Here is a 21,609-nt window from a genome sequence, read left to right on the forward strand (position 1 = left end):
ACAAGAAGTGGAAAACAGCCAAAGAAACTGCTTTTCACTCGTCTTCCCTTAGAAGACTCAAAAAACAGGAGTTGAAGACAGGGCAATAATGGCACGAACGATGCTGTTCACATTTGTTTTCTTTAGTACATGTGAGTGGTTGCTGTCTGACCGTCACACACTGATGTACACATTCCCATGTTCTTGACTTCCATGCAGGAAGATTTCTCCTGTGTGCAAGTTAAATTTAAGTAGAATGTCTTAATTTCAAGAATAACTTGGACATCCAGTAAATCAAAGTTCAAGCATTTTGCTTTATTGTCCATCAGAGTATTAAGACAAACAATACTTTGAGATCTGCACAAACACAAACTGATACAGCTACAACAGAATCTTAAACTGGCAGCGCTTTCGGTCACAGCGGTTCTGCATTGTGTAGAACTTGTTAGTGCTGTGCTGGATGCAAAGTGTCAGTAAGGAAGGTCAGTTTGACAAGAAGAGCTGCGCCACTGTCTGAAAATAACGCCCTGTTGGGTCTATTCGGACGGGTTCTGGATAACGATCAGCAGGTACTCCTTATCTGCAAAAACATTTAACAGTGCTTTGTTAAAATGTTTTTCCTTCTTTCCTGATAGCCCTTAATCGATTTACTTTGCTTTTTTTTTCTTATATTAAATATATATATATTCATGTAATAACACTTTAGAAATTAAACAGCTTAAAAAAAAGAACCCAACAGAGTTCAGATTAAAATTGCCATAAATTGTAACTATAGCACTTAAAATTATTTCAGTAAGCAGAATATTTGCTTTCAAGAAGCTGTAAATATATTTGAACAAGAAGCAAACAGTCACAAGATAAGCACCTGGAAGCCAGCACTTGTTATAATAAACTTATGGCATCTGCAGCCTCTTCTGCAGGTGCAGGGAACTTCTTTCAGTTCGCTGTCCTTTATTCAGAATCGAGAAGCCCATTTAGAGATGAAAATAGCAGAAAAGGTTTGAATAGACCTTTATTATGAATACATTCTAAGCATGCCAGGTTTTGCCAACTAATTCTAAAAGCCCGAGGAAGTTTTGGAGAGAATTCTGTTGGGTAGCTATTTAGTATCTATTGTAAAGGAAATATTTCTCTAAGTGAATTGAGTAGGGCTGTATCTACTTCGAAAAATTAAGAAGTCTACCTCTGGGCTTGCTTTGTTGCCTTCAAGCTTGAATACCATAAACCTTGTACATGAAAAGCACTTGTTTCCACGCTGAATAGATAGCTTGCTTTTCATGTATGTGCATTTAAAATACATTTCCTACAGTAGTTTTACTGGTGAACAGTTAAAAGAATCTTAGGAGGATATATGGATCTGTCACTTTAAATAGAAACGTTACCTGGAGCTACCATGATTTCATGTTTCTTTGATCTGATCCTGAGGAAGGTTAGATCATTCTGAGGATCAATATCTCTCACTGTGCTCCTCGCTTTCATGGTGAGCTGATGAAGAAGACCTGCATAGTGCACCGTTGTCGCGTTATCGAGAGTTGTTCTTATTGGAATTCCTGAAAAGAGATAATGTTCTTGTTCAGCTGTTTAGTTAAATATCTTATTTATATACAGCGGAGTTCAAAACAACAACAAAAAAGAATTTCATGTTTTTTGGGTGTTTTTTTTTTTTTTCTTGCTTTGTAGCAGCAAGGAATTGCTGATTGCAGTTATCTCCGTGTCTTTGTAACTTATATTAAGCAGTGGCAGTTAAGCATTGAGTTGCCTTATGGAACCACTGAAAGAGTGTTATTGCTGTTCCAGGCTCTTAAATTCAAATTCCCTTCAGTAATACTTAGCCAGCAATGGTGCTTCATCAGTTTAAACACTGTCACTGAGTTTGTTACTTGGAACTTGGAATGGAACCCCACTTTATCTGCGCTGATTGGTATGAGCAGTGATGGGAAGTGCTCTTTCCCAGCCAAGCACCAAGAGCAGCCAAAGGGCAGAAGTGGTGTGTGTGCATCAGACAAGCAAAGCCACTCTTGGAACAGTCCCTTACAATGACATGCAAAATATTGACAGTGTATTGATCCCAACTATTAAAATACGATTATGTAAGATTAATTTTTGATGATTTAATGAATCAGTTTACCAATGATTCGTTAATCATGCTTTTTATATTAATAGGCTGAATGCACAGGGTTCATAGTAATCTTGCAAGTATAAAATAAATGTTTGGCTTTAAAAAGCTTGTTTCACTAATAGAAAATGTATTTGACCTACTAACAAAGATATCAGAGTAGAAGTTGGCAAGGCAGTTTTCTCCTTACGTACTTTTGTATCGTGTCTCCCAGGTTTGATTCATGGAAGAAGAATTAAGATGCGAAGATAGGGAAGGGCAGGTAAAGACTTAGAGGGAAGTGAACAAAAGCAGTGATAGAACCTGCTCAGATATGAGAGCATTCCATAATTTTCCTAGTGAAGAATTATTTGAATCACTTGAAATCAGTGCTGTGAGAAATAATCCTGCGTTGGTGGGATACGCAGTGAAGCATAACAGGATGACCCGGCGTGTACTTTGTGTGTAATGTTTATTATGCAGAGATTGAAAGAGGTTTTACAGAAACGAAAGAGGCGCTCACAAGCACTGCATTAGCATGAGAATATCGACATAATCACAGCATTAAATAGTAAGTCACTTACAAGCAGCATTGAGTGCATCAGGGTTATGAGACCTCTTACCGAAATGACCACTTCAACAAATACAGCACTTCTAATGAAAATGGTAAATGTTAAATGATTCTCCGAGGTCTAATAATTACCTGAAAATGAGTTGACACTAGCGATGTCCTTAGATGAAAGCTAAACTGTGCTTACTTTAGGACAAACGCTCTTTGCCTCTGCCCCCCAAATTAGAGAAAAGCAAATAAATCCTTCATTAGAAATGCCGCAGTGTGATCCTTCCAAATGAAAGTCTCCAACTGTTGCTATCCTTTACAAAATGAACAATGTATGCTTAGCCTGGTGTTTCAATGAAAAACTCAACCTTGAGTGTTAAAATAAATGACAGGCAATGTTTGCATCAGGAATCTTTCGTTTGCTGTTCCATCTGAATGGTGTTACACCAAAGTATTGCCCGTACTACTAAGAAACCCTTGTAAAAGAATATCTGCACTGCTTAGATGGAGCAGAGCTGCTTAGGGGTAGGCATGCTGCTAAATTATGCAACTGCATATCTGCTTTGAGATTGAGTTTGTGGAACCTGAATTCTTGGTGCATTGAGTACTTCCTCATGGAGTTCAGCATCCGTTGTGTTTGCGGTTGGTGTAGGCAGATTTCCAAATGAGAAGCTAAAACCAAGATTCCTACACTAGTCTGTCCAATGGAAATCGGTCTGGCCACATGTTTTGCAGGTTTGTGAGGGTGGGGAGACTTTAAGTCTTGTCTTGAATAGTATAATGTCCAAAAAACCCCACCAGAGCTGGTGTTCTTCATTTTGTAAATCAAAGTTGAGACAGAAGGAGTGTGTAAGGGCCTTTGGAATTGCATGGTGTTGTCAGGAAAACTCTTCACAGCTTTATCTGAGTGTCCCTCAATAGCCCAACTGCTCCAGTATAAGTATGTGTGAGTGTGCTACTGCAGCAGTACACCTGAAAGTGTACTTGACCTAGTGTGCCAGGAACAAAACTGAACATAAATCTGTTGCTTTTCTATTAGGTTACATTGGTGGTTTTGCCATTATAAATGTATCAGTCTGTAAACTCAGGGAGGATCATCTGTGTTACCAAAGAGTTGATTTTGTTCATTTTTAGTTTGTAGCTATGTGGATCAAGTCACTTTCTATTACTTAATCAGAACAGAAACAGTTGAACCAATACCAGTTCTTAAAGCAGCCCCTGTTTCAGGTTAGGAAACACTTATATCCAGAAATGAGCACAAAGAAAGGCTTTTGGTTACTGTTTGCCTTGCTACCAGTTTCTTGGCTTGCATCTATCCTGTGCACAAGGGCATGTTTTGCTTAGCATGTCCAGGCATGCAAAACAATTGTCCAGGTTTTCTGAGCATTGAGTAACATCCAAGCTTCATTCTTAGTGTTCTTTATTCTTTCTAACCTGCTGCCAGTGCAGTGCATTTTTGAGGGTGTTGTAGAAGCAAACCAAATTTCAGGCAAGGCAATTGAGTTGTCTTATCTGTAGAGGAATGATTCAAATAAAGATTAACATAAAGCCTAGCTTCTGAAAACTGGTTTCTGTGGCCAGTTTTGCTTTGGCTTGTGGTTCTCTGTGTCCCAACCAAAGATTGCATGACAAGGATTTTGCTTTTCCTTTTGTGACATCACCCTGTAACACAGTTTAAAGAACTTTAGTGCTCAGTAGAGCCAAGGAGTGGCTTCCAGCAATGGAAACCCAACTTAGTTTGGTGGAAGCATCACTCCTTGTTTGCTCTTTCCTGACTTTACAGAAGAATCAAAGCAGCAGCAAATGCCTGCATCACCAGGGCATTGGGACACGGCTACAAGCTGTGCTGCTATGCCTCACAACCAGACATGTACTGCAGAGAACATCTTCATAAAGCACTGCAAGCAGACTGCTTCATGGCCTCACAGTCTGCAGTATTTGGGCTCAGTGCACTCCTTGCTACTGGGTTTGTTACTTGGAGAAAGCCGAGGGCGCTTTACCTTCTGCATTGACAACCATAGTCGCCACCACCCCTTTGTGGGCTTGAATCCTTTTGAGGGTTTCCTCCACTTCAGACTACGGGCAGAGAGAGAGCATCACAATATCAATATCAGTATCAGAATATCACAATATCAATATCACAATATCAGTATCACAGTATCACAATATCAATATCACAGTATCAGTAACACAGTATCACAGTATCACACCACCACAACTCCCGTCCTGCCGCCCCTCCCCGGCGTCTGCCCGCAGCCCCGTTCCCGTCCCCGTTCCCGTCCCCGGCCCCGGGTGGGAGCAGCGCCATTACCATGACCGGGCCGTTGCCGGGGAGCGGCGGAAGTGGGGGCGGGAGCGGACCGGGACGGCGGTCGGGCCGACGGCGGGAAGCGCCGGCACGGCGTAGGCAGGCTGTGTGCCGTTGGAATAACGTTTTACTGCTCGAGTGTGCGGTTGGCGAAATGCAGAAGTGTAAAACTGAGTTATACAGCCGGTGTACACACAGGGTAACGTGTTGGAAGGGACGGAGGTGATCCTGACCCCAGTAACCAGGCGGGCAGTTGCAGGAGCATGGAAGTTTCTGGAGGCTTCTCTCAGGAGCGCTGCTCTCCTTCACTGCAGCAAGGTGCCTCAGTCGTTCTGCAACCAATACAAGTGTCAGCTCGGCTTTGCAAACAGCAGCACCAAAAAGTAATGCAGAACTGAAGCTGGAGTGGAGTTAGCATGATGCAGGACTGCTCCTAAAAGCATTATTTATGCTCAGCATGGAAGGCTGAAACGTCAGGACCATGGCAGGAGCTCAGACTGGGTTAAGCTCAGATTCAGACTTGTAACAATAAATGTAGGTATTTTCTTGGCGGCTTGAAATATACCTGAGAATTCAGATTCCAAGCAACAGATGTATATATTTTAGACACAGTAGTGAATGCAATATTAGGACTGGGGTGTTAGTGCTTGGGAAACAGAAATGCTTCGTAACGATGGCAGTGCTTCCCTGAGCGAGTTTAAGGATTTGTTAATCAAAGTGGCAAATAAACAGCTTGCACCTCAGGTGCTGGGACCAAGAGCGTGGTGTTTGAACTCAGAATTTCTGCACTGACAGTTAATTTTGAGGGGAGAAATGAAGAGAAAGGTAGAAAATAACTCAGAGCTATTTCTGTGTTCTTTTCTTTAGGCTGCGGCAGGAGATGCAATTCTGCACGTGGGAACAAGGAAGAGCACTCTGCTGGTAAGTCCATGGGGATTTAAGCCCTTCCTTGCTTCTTGAACCTGGAGCCCCAGGAAGAGGGAGGGAGGAGAGAAGCCGCTGGTCGTTATGAAATGACGTAAATTAATTCAATTTGGGGAAAAAAACGTGGCTTTTTATGACTGATAATCTTGATATCAAGTAACTTTAAAGCTCTGCAAGCTGTTATTGTGGCTTCCCTGCTTCCTTCCTTGTCCATATTGCAGGATTTCTAGAAGTTACCAGCTTTGTTGGACTATAAAGTGAAATGAGTCAATGCACGATTGGTAATAATACAGGAAAAAGCTGAAAAAATGAGCTGCTTATTTTTATTTCTAACTAAATAGTCTTGATGGAAATTCAGTGGAATCGGTTCTTGTGCCATAGTAGCTGGAAGCTTGGAGTCCACTCTTAGATTTTTAGCTCACAGCCCTTACAGATATATACAATAAATGAATGATTTGATATAATGTGATCACTTCGATACAGAAAGAGAAATGCAGAATGTGTTCATGTGAACTAGAAGTCTGAAATTTTTAACACAGATGTGTCAGTGGAAATCACGTTGTTGGTCAGTCATGCATCAACCAATGAATGGGAGGTACAGGTGGAGTTTATTACTTGCAAAATTAGTGCGGTAAGGCAATCTCTTCTGTGCTGAAGGTAGAACCAACCTTCCCTAGGAGCTCTTGATCTGGAATGGTGCTCATTACTGCATCAGTGGGCCATGGGAAGGCTCCGAGTCCTTTTGTCAGCTGAAGTTCTTATATATTTCTGACCCACATACTTACAGTGAATGATCTGCAATAGTTGAATCCATTAATGATGAATTGCGAGGTATTAATTTGCTAACAAGGGAGAGTTGACTTTGGTTGTTGTTCCTGTGCACGAATGAGAAGTCATTTCCTGCAGTGGAGCTTCCTGTATGCTGTGTTTTAGTACTGTCCTATACTACAGATGTGCTTTTCCTACATAAAACCATGTAAAGATGAGGTGAGGTCTTGAAAAGATCTTTGGGAGAAATTTGAGTGATCTGTTGCTGTACCGGGTAATGATATCCTCTCCTTAATTTATTTTATGGACCCTTTGCGAACAGAACATCCATGGGAACCTGCTCTGTTGTTTTAGTTGGTGTTAAGATTGAAATTAGGATTGAATCAATTTATAATATTACATTAATTGGGTAGGAAAGCGGAGCGCTTGATCAAAGCATCTGCTTACCCATAGAAGCAGGATTCTGTAAGAATGATTGGTGCGTACAGGTGGAGTCAGTGTTTTCTTTCACAATCTCACTGTTAATAAAGTTTTGTTTTAATCCTCTCAATGAATCCAAATATAAACTGAGAAAATATACGTATGCCATGTAGGCACACATGAAACCGTTTAAGCTTCTCTGTAAGTGAATGGTAAAATGGAGTTTCACTCAGAATCTTTATGTGTAAGGACTCCTTTCACAACTTCAGAGTGCAGTTTCCCATGCTTTCTCCCTGCTGCGTGAGGGATTTGCAGCTTAAGTCCTCTAGATGGTGCTACAGCTACAGCATATCCCAGTGAAGTCGATGGTAAGTTCGGAATCAACCCTTTTTCTCGCTTAAAGGGCATCTCCCTTAAGTCGCATACTGAACAGGATTACTGACTTCAGCCACGATGCTGCTTCCAGGTTTATGCACGGTACGATCAGCACAGGTTGATTGCTTATCCTCATATAGTTAAGAACAGAGCAGGGGGTTGTAGAGATATCGGTGACTTGCAGGAACTGTTCTGTGCTCAAATTATCCCCAATGCCCACAACACACCTCCTGGAGTGCTGCTGGGGGCAGAGGTGTCCAACTGCAGCCTGCGGTGCTGAGTAAGTGACAGCAATAAGGACCTCTTTAGGCATCCAGCAGATGCTGCTGCTTTTGTATGCTAATGGGAACTTTACGAACCATTCTCTTCCTTCTGAGAGCTGATATAAGTACGTGAAAATCGCTTCCTTATATCAAGAGCAAATTGATAATAGCCTTGGTTCATTTGTAGAGGCACTTTATTTGATAATTGCTGAAAGCTTACACAGAGCTTCATCAAAATTAATATTTGATATTCTGCCAGTTTTCCATGTACTGAAGCAGCTGAGCGAAATCTGAGTAGTGAGCCCTTTGCTGCTTGGGTTTTTAAGCACTCCATTTGGAGGTTTTGGGGCTGGGTTGTGAGTCTGCTCTATTATGTTTCCTTTCTCACCTCTGCGCTCAAGGTAGTCACTCCCAGACCCTGCTACTGTGGTTATCCACTCTTTGTTGCAACAGAACCGTATAGATGTAGACCATCTGTAAAGCTAGTAGAGAATTGAGGTAAAATTTATTAACCCATATTGACTTTGTTTTGGATAAGAAAGGAGCTATATTTCCCACTATTGAGTGTTCTGGGGGTATTTTATGGAAGTTGCAATGAAAATACAGTCCTGGAATGTGAGCTGTGGTTGTGTGCTATATTCTCATGTTTGTTATTTCTTCATCTCAGAAGACAAAGTTTGATTCAGAAATAGGAGTTCCAAAAGAACATAAAAACTCGGTGTTTTAAACCTAGGACATCTGCAAACACCTCAGTAAGCATACGGACATAATTAGATGTAATGAGAACAATAACAGCTCCCTTACTAGAGAGAGACTGCCTGCAGCAATTTTGCTATTTCCTAAGGGCTTTTTTAGGTAGATATAAAGAGAGTTTGTAAAGTTAATTCCTAAGAGTTACTGGAACTGTTGCCCATAGGACTGGGCAGAAAGAACAAGATGCATTAGGGTTAGTGCAGCTAGAGCTGTGTTCTTTTTGTTATGAGTTAATTTTGTATTGGTTTTAATCCTTTTTTTTAGGGGTTTTAAGGTTGCGTATCTATGTCCAGAAGCAAAAAATAAATTCAGTTGTAAAACAGAAAGCTTTCAGAAGTGATCCGTGGCCACTGTAAGGCTTCTTGGGAGGAGTAAGGATTTACACCAGACTGAGTTGTTTTATAGCCCAGCACCACAGCTTCACCACTCACATTCTCCCTGATATGTCACTCTAACTTTGTGACCCTTTAAATACTACGATCACCTTCTTTAGTTCCATGTGAGATTACCAGTAAAGTGCGTTATGCAGTCCAGTCCTTTTATGGCTAGAAGGCTTGCTAAAATTGCAGCAGAAAGGTGGTGCTAAATGTGCGATGGAGCAGCGTCAAAGCAGCATCCTGTGACGAACTTCTCTGGTGCTCTTGGAACTGGCAGGCTGTCAAGTAAATTTAGATATATGACTTCAACATCATTAGAGTGAAACCAGAAGCCACAGTGAAATACCGTGTGCTGTCTTTCATGTGGTGGAAATGCTTCTATGCAGCCGTACATGTAAATTAAAAAATAGCCCCTGGCACATGGTTTCTAAGCAACCAACATGTAAACATGGGTACATGCTCTCCAAACACCGCTTGTGTTACACCATCAATCAAGAGCATGGGATTCCGTGTTCTCTTTCAAGTGGATGCTTTGTGCATCATCTGTAGCAGTGATCCGTGGTGTGAGGGCAGCGCTTCTGCCAGGTGCTGAATGCTGAGATCCCCATCCTGTCTAATCCAGGGCCTTTCCTCTGCTTTGAGTGTCATGTTGATGTTTTCTAAGAAGCACGGTACCCTATTCTGGAATACAAGTTTTCATGACAGCTTACTGAGAAGGGCAGTTTGCTTTGTTTCTCTTGGGAGGATCTCATCTCCTATGCAGACTGGCCTTTAGAAGCTGCCACTTACCGGGCTATGTGAATAGATCACAGTCAGGGATGGCATATTCCAGAAGCCTGCTGAACCCAGGGGAAACTGAAATGGGGAGCTGCAGCACCAGAAGGTGGTGATGTCCATCCTGTTATGCCAAAATCCTACTGTCTGTATGGATTTAATGCAGTATCCAGCTTCAGCTCTTCTCGTCTACATTTGAAGAAGTTTTCTGATCATCTAAGCAGTTTTTCTAAGCCTTTGTTGCTCTGCATGTTTGGGTCTTCTTTGATCCGTGAAATATTTAATTTTTTAAACAAGTTTCTCATCTCATCCACTGAGAATGTGCACGAATAAAGAATTCAAAAGCCTTGCCAGCTTCCTTACATACATCAGCTATTGTGAGAAAATCAGCTCAGTGGCAATTCAGTCCTTAAGTGTTATCACAGTCTGTAAGTGGCTCTGCAGAGTGATGGTATTTGCAGGCTTCCAGGCTGTGATCCTTTGATTAAAGAAGTGATCTGTGCTGTGGTGACTGTTTAGCAGCATTTGTTGTAGTGTCTTCTTCCTTTGCTCCAACAATGGAATGTGAGCCTTTCTGGCTTGTGTAGCCCAGAGGTTTATGCTGAGCAAATCTCTCAGACTCTCATGTCAATTTAATAAATAGCTTAATTTCTCCACTTAAAATCCTCTTAAAGAGATGCCAGCGATGGTTGTCTTGTAAATGTTGAAAAGATACTTGAGCGTAACTTTCATTCATATCGAATTTATGATCAAACCTTATTTCTGACTCCAGACTGAGCTCACCAGGTGTAACCAAAGTTCTTGTTTCAGCAAACTCACTGGGCAGGTAGGATGCAACTCGGGCAGGTAGAGTGCAGTGGACCTCAGTCACCACTAGTATTGCTTGTTTTGTTGTTTTTTGACATGTGTATATGTATGTTTTAAGTTGCATCAGTTGGATATAATTTTCTTCAGAAAGCTGACTTCAAACTCTGTATCTGGCAAGCTGCTGTTACGTTTATTCTGTTCTTCTACGTTTTAATTTGCGGGTCTTATTTTGCCATTCTTACCATGGCTGAATTATGACATCTTCAGGTGCAATTTTGGGTGTGTGGGAGATGAGATTTGGCTTCAAGGGCTACAAGGAAAACTATTAGACTATATTGTTAGATGTGGATCCTAGGATGGGTTTAACTGATCGTCCGATGCCAGCTGAAATTTCTACAGCTCAGGCTGTTTAAAATGTGTGATGCTGCATTTTGAGCTCAACTGTTCTTACGAGGTTTTTCCTTTGCCTGCTTATAGTGATGAAACAGCCCTGCCCATGGCTGCAGATTGCTGAGAGCTGTCGGTATTTGGTCCCCTGAGTGGTGGCATTGATGCAGTAGGTGTGATATTTAAATAGTGCTTACTGATCAACCAAGCTTGACGTAATGTGGAGCTGTGAGAAGAAAGTGAGCTTCCATTCCACGTCTAGAGGAAATAAGCATGCAGGTGTGGTTATGGTTTGTGCCCCAGTGCTGGGTGTGTGCCACAAGTCAGTCACTTCCTTGTCAGGCTCTCTTCACATGCATGCACTCTTCCCTCCTGATCCAGTTTTTTTTTTCCTCTTAAATAATTTCCAAGGGGAGTTTCTGTACTTTGCTCCATCATCTTGGATTACATTTAGTGCTGATGAATTTTTGGTGACACTGCCGTGCCTCTGTGCCTTCAGTGCACTTTGACTCCTCGACTGCTGACAGGAGGTGCTGAGAAAAATCAATGCTTTGAAGAATGTTCTGAACATTTCTCACTGAAAATTTAACGCTTTCTGGGAAATAACCAAGTCATGCAGTGGCTCTTGCAATTGGGTGAAGTACTTCAGTGTGGCCTAAGGAATGGAACCTTTGAGGATGCTTGCTGCTTTGAGAATTGCACTTGATTCATGTCTATCTTTGGTCAAGATTACCTTTTAGTTTGGATTTGATCAGCCAGTTGTACCACAGTGATGTAGCTCTATTTCTGGCCTGGTTTTATGCTCAGTAAGAGCTCTGTGTTAAAGCTCAAATATGTTAATGACCTTCACCTCTTTTAGAAAACCTACTCAAGAACTAAAATTGTCAACTAAATATTTGTAAATATCTGGTTAGCCAACCACTTTGTGAAGATATGCTTTGAAGCAGACTGAGCTTTTCTGTGCAATGATAAAGTCATATGGTATCCTGGGAGGCTTAGATCTTCTTCCAATGGCTCAGCTCATTACAGTCACTCTCAGCCTTATACAGTTAGAATGACAGAGAGAACGATGCAAGTTCCACTTGCAGGAAAACAGTGAATTGATATTAGTGTATATAATGCCTGAAGAGAATTGAATGCGGTGTAGTGAAGATGATATGAAGACTGGCAGTATTCACTGATGAGTGCAGAAGTTCTTTGGCAAGCTCCTGAACCTGACTTGTGCCTCCATCTTGAAGGCTGGATGGAACATCTGAACTTCAGAGTAGATCAGAGCTGTGAGTCTTCTGACCAGTACCTCATGTCTGACAATATTCTGTGTATTGACATTCTACAGACACGTGAGAAACACTTTGCTGTGTACATCTCAAAAAGGAGGTGTCTTTTTTCAGTGCTAAGAGTTTACGTCGTGCTGAGGACCTTTAGTTCTGTAGACTCACGGTAAATCAGAAGGGATTGGCCTGTTAAAGATGTGTTGTGTGATATTGAGCAAGCTACTTTGCTTCCCCATGTCTCTGCTTCCCTCCCGCTCTGTTCCAGAGCACAGCCTTATGCTGTGTGCTTGCTCCATGCCTTGTGCAGCCCAGCCCTCGTCTATGCTGGGGCCTCTAAATGCCACCACTGCATAAAACGAAAATAATCCTCCTCAAAACAGGAATGCAGGCTGGGAACTTTGAAAGGGCAGAAGAATGAGTCAGTTTTCATGGACTTGTTTGAAAGTCAAAGCCTGGTGCTCAGAGGCTCAAGGCAGTTTGCCGAGCCCCAGTCCTGTTGCTGTTGGCTTCAGTGAAGTAGGACAGCAGAACAGACTCCAGAAATCTTCTGTTCTATCTGTCTCCCCTTTTAGATGTCGCAAGGGAGATTTTTAGCGCAGCAGATTGAGCCTCAGATAAGATTACATGCTGTAATTACCAGTGGGATTTATTTGTCCAATTCTTTAAGCACCGAGTGGAAAAACGCACAGGCATCCCTTAAGTAAGGAAAAGGCATGTATCTGCAATCTTCCACTCGTAACTAAGTGAAGAGTAGCATGACATGTAAGTATGGGAGGGCAAAAAGGTAAATAAATAAAAAGTATGGGAACAAGCATTGAGATTTTTCACAGATTTAATAGGGGTATTTCAGGTAGTTACTGGGTGGCTGTAAGGTTTGGGTTTTTAAATGTTGATTTTTGAGCTGTAAATGTAAACTAAATTAAAACGATAGTTCTAATTAAATTTGTGTTGGCCGTGGTATCACACCACTTTAAAAGTCACCAGAGACACTCCAGTTGCATTTAAAATCTAGTATTGTAATTAGTGATATCTACATTTATTAGGGTGATAACTGCACTTTAATGCATCCGCTGCTAAACAAAGCTACTAAATCTAGACAGCTCTAATAACTGTGTTGGTTTCAACTGCACTTTATTTCCTTGGCTGTCCTCTTGGATGAGCTTATATACAGAAACTAAGCTTTAGAAAGCTGATCACGAGAAGGGGTGGAAGTCGGGACAAAACGAAATGCTTTTCCTTTTAGAACTGCTGTGAGATGGAATCATCTGATCTAGTCTGCCACCTCCCTGTCTGAAGTGCTGCTCCAGTTTCCATGCTGAGCGGGGTGTCTTAAAGACTTCCCTTCCTTTGTTTCACGTGGTGTCCCAGGAAGGGGGAAAAGTGTGGCTGTAGCTAAAATGGGGAGCGCTCAGATGCCGTCATTCCATCTGCTGGAATTGCTTCTTCCAGTGAAAGGTGAATGTGGGGCTGCTTGTGAGGGATGCTTTCATGTAACCTGAGTGCTAATGTCAGTGCAGAGTGGGGAAGAACTTAGGACTAGCATTCTCACTGCTGCAGATTCCTCTTGTGAGCTTTTTCTTTTTTCCCTGAGTGGGTTTTCTGAGGATCTCTCTGTATTCATGAGGCTCCACATATAAACATAATGTACCCCATGGTTTCAGCCTATGTTGCACCTTGCTTTCTTTACAAGGGCCTTAGTTGGGTTTTTCAGGGCATTTGTTCCCTTGGGAAGGAATGGAATTTGTTGTGCTTTCCGTATCATCAGCTTCCAGTAATTAGCTTCCTATTAAGTGAATGGGGGGTGATTGTGGCAGAGAGTGGCAAATTAATATTATTTTACAGTGTTTGAGTTTTCTGTAGGAATATTGAACCAGCTGTGGTCTTCTAGTTGAGATATAAATCCTGTATTAATTCTATGGGCTCCTTGACTGTTTCAGAGGAGGAACACAGTCTCAAAAGGTGAAAAGCATTTAAGCTTTCCTTGTACTGAGCTGCTGGAGTGGTTCTTGGCATAATTTGACTCCTTGCTAAGCTGCATCAGCATCCTTGATCCAAGATCTGCCGAACTCCTTGGTTTCATGTTGACGTCTTCTTTCAGGTGCAAAAGAAGCTTTACTGGGGTCCCAGCAGTTCTTTCCCTGGAGGTTTTCCCTGTAGCTGTAATCCTCGATTTAAGATTCACTTACACGGCTTTGACCGTACTGTGCAATGTAAGGAGGCTGAGATGAGGGGAGAAGATCCAGCTGAAGAGTTTGGAGTAATTTCTGTAGAACCGTATTGATTTCATCTCTATTAAATTCATTGAGTTTCCCCATAAGGGCTTTTTAATTTAACTGTTTCTAAAAAATGCTGCACAAATTACCTGGCAAGAATGCAGTGGAGTTGTAAGTCCTTCGGGCAGTCCCTTAAAGGCAGAGCAGTAAAGTTGGGTGAACTATTCACAGCCAGGAGTCCCCATAGCATGGATTTACCGCTTAGTCTGTTCGCAGATTACTGACAAACAGCCTCTGACTTTTTATGAATTTGGTCATTACCCCAAATTATTCGATGCCTGGTTTATGCAACGCAGTTTCAGCTTCAGAGCTGCTGGCAAACTGATCCACAAGTATTGTTTGAATTCCACTGTTTGTAATTCTTACCGAAAAGCCCCATAAAACTCAATAGAGGCCTGGTGTTTTATTTCTGGGCACATCTATAAAACTTAGCAGAAAATTATATCCTTGCCATAAAATTCTATAGCTTGGTTTAAAGTAGTTATAATTTTCTACTGATTTCTGTGTGGTTTTAGTATCGTTTATATATAACAAATGTTTCATCATTCTTTCTCAGGTTTTTGTAGTTTCTGAAAACAGAGTTGATGATTGGGATGTAAATCTTTGGAGATTGACCTCTTTAATCCTTGACTTTGTTTGGTTAAACATCAATTATGTTGATACCTTTATAAGACCGTCTTTCATTATTGGGTGTAAATCTGTATCAGGCCCTGCTTGATTTTGTCTGCTATTAATCCTGTAATGAAAATTCAGGCATATAGAAAGAGGCCGCTTTACATGTCAGACCATGAGGTTTCTCAGTTGTTCTGGGAGGAGTTAAATGTCCTGGTCTGGGATAGCTCAACAGCCAGCAGGAACTTTGGGTGTTTCTCATATCACACCTCAGATACTAACTTGTGCTGACCTGCTGAAGGAAGGCAGGGTGGTAGTTTACCTGCTACCTCTGCTGCTCTGAACAGAGATGTTGCAAACTGCTCAGATGCTGAAGGGATTAAAACGTCACTGGATGATAGTTTTACAGTGTATTGTTGTTGTAGTGATAAATAATAAAATATTCAGTGCTTGAACAGGTGGATTTAGCTACAATCCTTAAAAGGCCACTGACTTGGCAGAACTTGTGCTTTTGTGGTGTGCTGGCTTGTAAGGCTAGTTATAACATCCAGTGATGTAGCTGCAAGTTGTACTCTTTAGGAGAGATGAAAATTAGTGTATAAAATACAGACTTTTTCATTTTTTTCCCCTTTCATTAAAACTATTTCTGGATAGTTCTAAGAATCTTAATTCCTTTTGTGTCCAGTTGCTTCCTCTGGGCTGTACTTTGTACGTTCCTGGGATTATCAGGTTAAGGTGTAATGGATTAAAGGTAGTGAGAGGCTGTGGAAGGGAAAGCTGTTGTTAAGGAGCATCAGTTATCACTCGGTTCTTCTGAATCCATCAGGAGAAGGTTTAAAAACCTTGATGCCTGTCAGGAAAGCATTACTGGTTGTGATGAATTGCGTGCTCCTTAAATGCGATCTTCAGCAACACTGGGATTCTGCTGAAGTTAATGGTATCATCTTGTTCATCAGGAAGAACATCATGCGGCTGCCAGAGATGCATGCTACAGTAGAACTTAACAATAGTGTATTTCTTGGCTGAGACTTGGAAGCTGGGATGTGTTGCTGTGAGTTCTCCAGGATACCTTCAGTGTTAGGCTTTGAAATGTCTTCCACAGGACCTGGGATTGTTACAGAAATCCTCACGTCTGAGAGAAACAAGGCTTGTAAGGAAAGCTACTGTCTTCTAGTAGGATGCCTCATAGAAGTGGAAGAAACAGGCTCAGGTTACCCACAGAAGTCTCTCATAGTAAAATTCTTCAGCAAAACTTTTAAAAACTGTCTGCTTACTGAGATTCTTGGTCTGATCCAGTAAAGGTGCTGTTTTTGTGCTGTGTTACTATCAGTTCTATCCATCCTTGTCATGTTTGGGCTGTCTTCCTCAGGTGGTCTAATGGGTTATCACAGGTGGAGCTCGATAAATGTCTAATCCTAATTGCGATGTTGCTGTTTTCTGTTAGATTTTACTTAAAAAAAAAATAAAAAAAAAAATAGTGCATGAAGAGTTGCATACTTGTTGTATTTGTGTCAGTAAATGATGCTGTTCCCCTTCTAGTCCTTGGTCCTCCTGAACTCCAGGTTTCAAGAGCTCAACCCATGAAGCTTTTATACACATCCGTGTAAGGTGTGCAGCTGTCCTCCTGGGCACGGATATCTGACATTTCTCTTACTGTTATCAAGGTCATGTCCTTATTCCACCATACCTCCCACAAAGCCTGGATCCCTCCGGCCTTGCCTTCTTACATCACCAAGTTTGCAGCACTCTTGCAGCGTATTCATGAGGTTGTCAGTGATATTCTGTGCAGTTGTTTTACTGCTGTCCTATCCTGGCTCAAGAGGTGAGTTGAGCTGGTTTAAGGGAGGATTGGCAGCTTTTATGGAGTTCCTTTTAACTTACAGGAAAATGAGTTTAAATGGATCCATTTGTTATTACTCAGTGCAGTTAAAAAGAACATTAGAGAAATTTCATCAGCATTAGTTTACTACATTATTAATAAAGTTATCATTAAAATCTCAACAGTTGCTCTGCAAAGCTATTTGAACTATCGCAGTTATCTTTTATACTTAGCATGGGAATAACTGCAGCATCTCGAACCGCACTGTGGTTCCCACATGCTTGAAAGCTGGTGTAAATCTGCCTTGTCCTTCTCTAGTCTGTAACATCTGGGTGTTTAACAGCTGTGGTGTGTATTCATGTACTGTTTTTAGGTAATCTTGTAAATCATGGAAAATGGTAATAAAAGATAAGTCTGGTAACTAAAAGGTGCTTCACTTTTCTGCCACGCTGTCATGAGAACTTCCTTGATTCCTATTTTGTTATAAGGGTTTTCTTCAGAGTCACCAGTTCTAGAAGTAAGTGGGCACGATTCATTTACTTGATAGTGAAGAAAATGAAGTTTTCTCATAATCTCTTTTGTAAAAACTTGAATGACTTTTGCAGCCCTCTCATGCAACTTTTTCATTTTACAAATGTTTTCTGCAAATTAAATGTGAATGGAATGATACATAGTATTGTGAATTCGAACTTTGTTTCTAACAGAGTTCCTAAACAGCCTAGACTGATTTCTCTATGCTTCTATAGAGGTCTTTTCCAACCTTGCTGATTCTATGATCCTAAGTTCATCCAGTCCAACCGTCCACTTATCACTGTTTCCCACTAAACCGTGTCTCTCAGTACAACATGAACATGGGTTTGGAAATGAGTCCTGGCCTTGACTTTCTAGAAGATAGCCAAGGAGATGAACTGGTCTGCTAACAGTGTGAGGCACTGGGGCTCCTCTGCTCCTGCAAACATCCATGTGCATTCAAAAACAACACCCCAAAACTGATTACAAGAAAAACCTCACATCTGCTTCAGCACTGCCCTTTGTACCGCACATATGGGTATATTAGGAGAGATGCATTCAGGAGTCTGAGTCAACTGCATTCTGTGGCATTTTTGACATAAAAGCTACGTTGTGAGCATATAGTGGTTTCTTGGGCTATTATCATGTTAGGTTCTGTCTTTTATTTTCCTTTTGGAATGCATTTACGTTCTTGAAATGTTCAAACTGAGTACTACCTCTGAGGACTTTGTAAAGAAAGAACTGCGAAGGACTCCGACCTTGCTGCTGATTACCAAAGGATCCCCCTGTTCATTACCTTGGTAATAATTTATTAGTAGAGCTTTGTTCCTGTTTTGTCATGGGTAGGTTTAGTCAGCCCAACCTTTCACAAGTTCCCAGCAGATATCAGAGAATCCAGCTTTTATAACCAGCATTTCTGCTTGTGAACATTCACGTTCCTTTTGCTAACGGACTGAAAGATATGTCCAGGAAAGGATCTGGCAACCAGCACATGACTCATCTTATAGAAATATCACATCTCTGTCTAAGCTGACACCACTCAGAACACACTTATGGTGATGCTTCCTGAAGATAGATGTGTTAAGCTTCTGCAAGTGCCTGTTTGCAGTGGGGATTTCTGAGCTGTTTAGGAATCTCTTTAGAATTAACTTATTTTCCCAAGAATTTCATCCCTTAGCTGTCCTTTCAGAAATCTGGGTTGTGGAAATTTGTCCTGTCAAAGTCCATGTAAGCACACTGTGTTAATGATGGGAGGTGGATAGCAAATAGTGAGTAGTTAGTGAGGAGATGGCTGTTCGTTAGCATCCTGGTGCTGCTGGAGGTCAGTGCCTCAGACATGAGGCTGCAGAGCTGAGGGAAGCCACAAAGCTTAAAACTTAAGTTACTCTCATTGATCGTTATCTTTCTTTGATCTTTCTCTAATCTGTGCTAACAAGGTCATCTCAGGCCTCAGGGGTGTGGGTTAGGTTTAAAAAAACTGTTCTAGAATGACCTAAATATACTGTTGATACAGATGTTCTGATTAAGATCTTACATTTCTTCAGCAATTGAAACTTACCAAGTAGCACTGAGGTATGAGAAACCTCATCCTTTTAAATTAACCTCTTCATTTAAAAACTAAGAGCTGCCGTCAAAGGCTTGTTATTTCTCAGATGGTTGCATCTTTCCTCTCTGTTGTGTAGGAAAGGATTGGATCTCAGTCCATCCTGGGGCTGAAGAAAGCGTGTTCATTCATTAAGGCAATTCAGAACAATCTCACTGGCTGTGTGAGCTCATGTCAGGCCGACAAACTGCTTAGTGTCAATCAGGATGAAGGATGCTTCATTTTTCCACCATTCAGCCTTCCAGGAAACGTCCTGACCTTCTCAGAAAGACTGGGCAAAAATGTTCCCTGGGATGCTGGCAGGCTCTGAGGCAGGCTTAAAATGAAGTCCCTGTGCAGCATGGGGAATGTGCATGGACTTGTGTTCAGAGAGCTGACCAGATGGAGGCCTTGCTTAGACTTCTGTTCTTTTAAGGAAGGTATTTTGTCCTGTGTGACTTTTCAAGAAAGAAAAACACAGTTGTTGATTTCTTTTTGAAATGTCCTTTTCCCTTCTCTCTCTCTCTCTCTCTCTCTCTCTTTTTGTTTTGTTTTTGAAACTGGCTCTGCTCTCATATTTGGAGAAGAAGGTAGAGTCCAAAAAAAAAGATCAAACTGAACCCAAACCCTCTGTTTCACAGTATGATTAAAGAGCTGCATTTCCCCAAGCAGCCGTGTCGCAAGATGCCAAGTGCAGGAGGCGTTAATCATCTGTGCCTTATCTCTATGAGAAGCCATCTTCAAAGCAGAAAGGAGGAGAGCTCTACCCTCTGGAGATAAATGGCATATCTTAAATAGTGCGAGGCACTCAGATACTGTGATTATGAGCTCTATAGAAATACCTATAAATAATATCAGGAGGTGCCCAGATACTAGAGCTTACATATGAAAATAAATAAACCACATAAAAATCTGACAAGATTCAAGCTTCTCTCCTGTATAAGGACTCTTCACTTCCCTTTGCTCCTTGCACTCTGGCAGTGGGATCTGTGGTGCAGGGACTCAGTCCCTGTCCTCACCTTGCGGCCCCTTGACAAAAAGCAAGTTGCAACGTAAGATACCATGAAAGCATCGGTTGAGGATTGAAAACTCTTACAGGCACACTTAGCTGTGTTTCCTTTCCAAACACTGAATGTAAAAAGAAAAAGGTTCTGCAAGCAGCTTCTAGGGTCTGAAGTTTGGGATTTGTACGTGTGGAACACGGAGGTGCGGATTCTGACACAGTAAGCAATAGGCACGCTGCTGCCTTCAGAGGGAGCATTAGCTGAAGCCTCACAAGGCTGCTTGCAGCAATACTGCATGAGCTTTGGGGTCTTCCCACTTGGCTGCTGGAGGGCTCTGTCGTTCATTCAGCATGATCAGTAACTAAAGAAAAATGAAAGATGCGTTGATTGGAACTACTTTTTGCATTGGAATGGTTGTTTTTTTTTTTCCCTAGGTAGTTTTAGGCTGCCTTAGTTTTATTTCCTCATCAAATGTTCGCTATTAATACTACTTCTCTCTTGACATCACTGACATGATAAGCAGGTTCAGAAACTCTCTACCCACTGTGTGTTGACAAGATTGTGGAGTTGTTGGCAGTGTTAATGAGCCTCACCAGCGGTGACATTCCTTGCAGTGTGGATAATTGTGAAAGCGAAAAGCACTGCGGCAAACTGAAGAGGATCATTTCTAAATGTGCAGTAATATTTGGGCAGAGCTGGTTGGTTTTGCCTGGCGAGGGTGGTACGTTCAGAGAGAAGCACACACTGTCCCTGTCCCACAGATTCCATCCTGTGCACAAAAACCAAAGCTTTGCTGTAAGTCACCGTGGGCTTTTTTTCAGGTCTTAGCAAGTGCTTTTATTTGTCTCTTGTGCTAATCTACTGTTTCATTTAAAGAAAATTAATATTTAATCAGCATTTTAGAAAGGGGAGGAAAGCTCACTTTCTTTTATATGCTCAATTTTCTTTTATGTCATTGCTCATAAATGAAGAACTAATGAAGTTGCCTGTGTACAAATTGGTTTTACTAATGGTCTTGACTTGGTACAGCGCTGTACAGAAGGGAGCAGGATTCCCCTCAGGTAATGCTTTGGAGCATGCTGAGAACACCTGTATTCTCTACAGTACGCATAGTTAAAATAAAACTGCTGAGCTTTGAACCTGGAAGAGTAAAAACAGAGGTGATGAGTTCCCTAGAAAGGTTCTGGGGAGAAAAAGGATTATTATTAAGTTTTTTCTTTTGATTGGAAATAAATGAGGCATCAGCCCTAAGGTGTGTGTTGGGGTTTTGTGGTGCTGGGACACACACTGCAGGGCTGTGTGTACCCCTTCTTGTTTTGCCAACTCTTCTTTTGGAGAGAAAAATCTCAGCATGTGCTTTGGTTTAAGCACCCGTATGTCTGTGAGGAACAAAATGTGCTGAATTCTTGTTGATGGACACTCAGCCTCAGATCGAGAAGCTACTGGTGAAAAATCTGAACCATAACTATCTTCAGCAAGTTTGGAATCCCATTTAATCATATGTGCTTGAACACACAGCAAAAGCTATTTCATTACTTGATGCAGAGAAGAAGCATTAAGAAGGCCAGAGAACCAGGAAACTCCAGAGAAGTTTCCAGTTATTTTTCTCTAAAGATTCCCTTCATGAAGTAAGGTCAGTGGATACAGCTGTGTTTGAAGAGTGGGCACTGCAGCTCCAATGATGTGAAAGTGTGATTTAATTGAGGGAGAGTTCAGCTTCAGAGCAGACATGCTTGGATTTCACAA

General features: G+C 41.5%; 1 protein-coding gene across 1 annotated transcript; it reads right to left on the minus strand.

The window, feature by feature from the left end:
* Window positions 1–273: 273 nt before the first annotated feature.
* Window positions 274–5,060, minus strand: DYNLRB2 (dynein light chain roadblock-type 2). The gene is made up of 4 exons (XM_072346695.1): window positions 4,945–5,060; window positions 4,634–4,709; window positions 1,362–1,529; window positions 274–559 (listed from the first exon to the last, which is right to left on the minus strand). Exons 1-4 carry the CDS (start codon window positions 4,945–4,947, stop codon window positions 516–518), a joined length of 291 nt encoding a protein of 96 aa, XP_072202796.1. The 5' UTR covers window positions 4,948–5,060; the 3' UTR covers window positions 274–515.
* Window positions 5,061–21,609: the final 16,549 nt, after the last annotated feature.

The sequence above is a fragment of the Excalfactoria chinensis genome, chromosome 11 (genome assembly GCF_039878825.1).
Source record: "Excalfactoria chinensis isolate bCotChi1 chromosome 11, bCotChi1.hap2, whole genome shotgun sequence".
In the NCBI taxonomy this organism is placed as follows: domain Eukaryota; kingdom Metazoa; phylum Chordata; class Aves; order Galliformes; family Phasianidae; genus Excalfactoria; species Excalfactoria chinensis.

Bases quoted from the DNA above. Each gene is read 5' to 3' on its own strand.
- DYNLRB2 (XM_072346695.1), bottom strand. The intron at 1,530-4,633 runs GTAAAGCGCCCT...ATCTCTTTTCAG, and splicing joins TATGGTTGTCAATGCAGAAG to GAATTCCAATAAGAACAACT. The intron at 560-1,361 runs GTAACGTTTCTA...ATGTTTTTGCAG, and splicing joins TGAAATCATGGTAGCTCCAG to ATAAGGAGTACCTGCTGATC.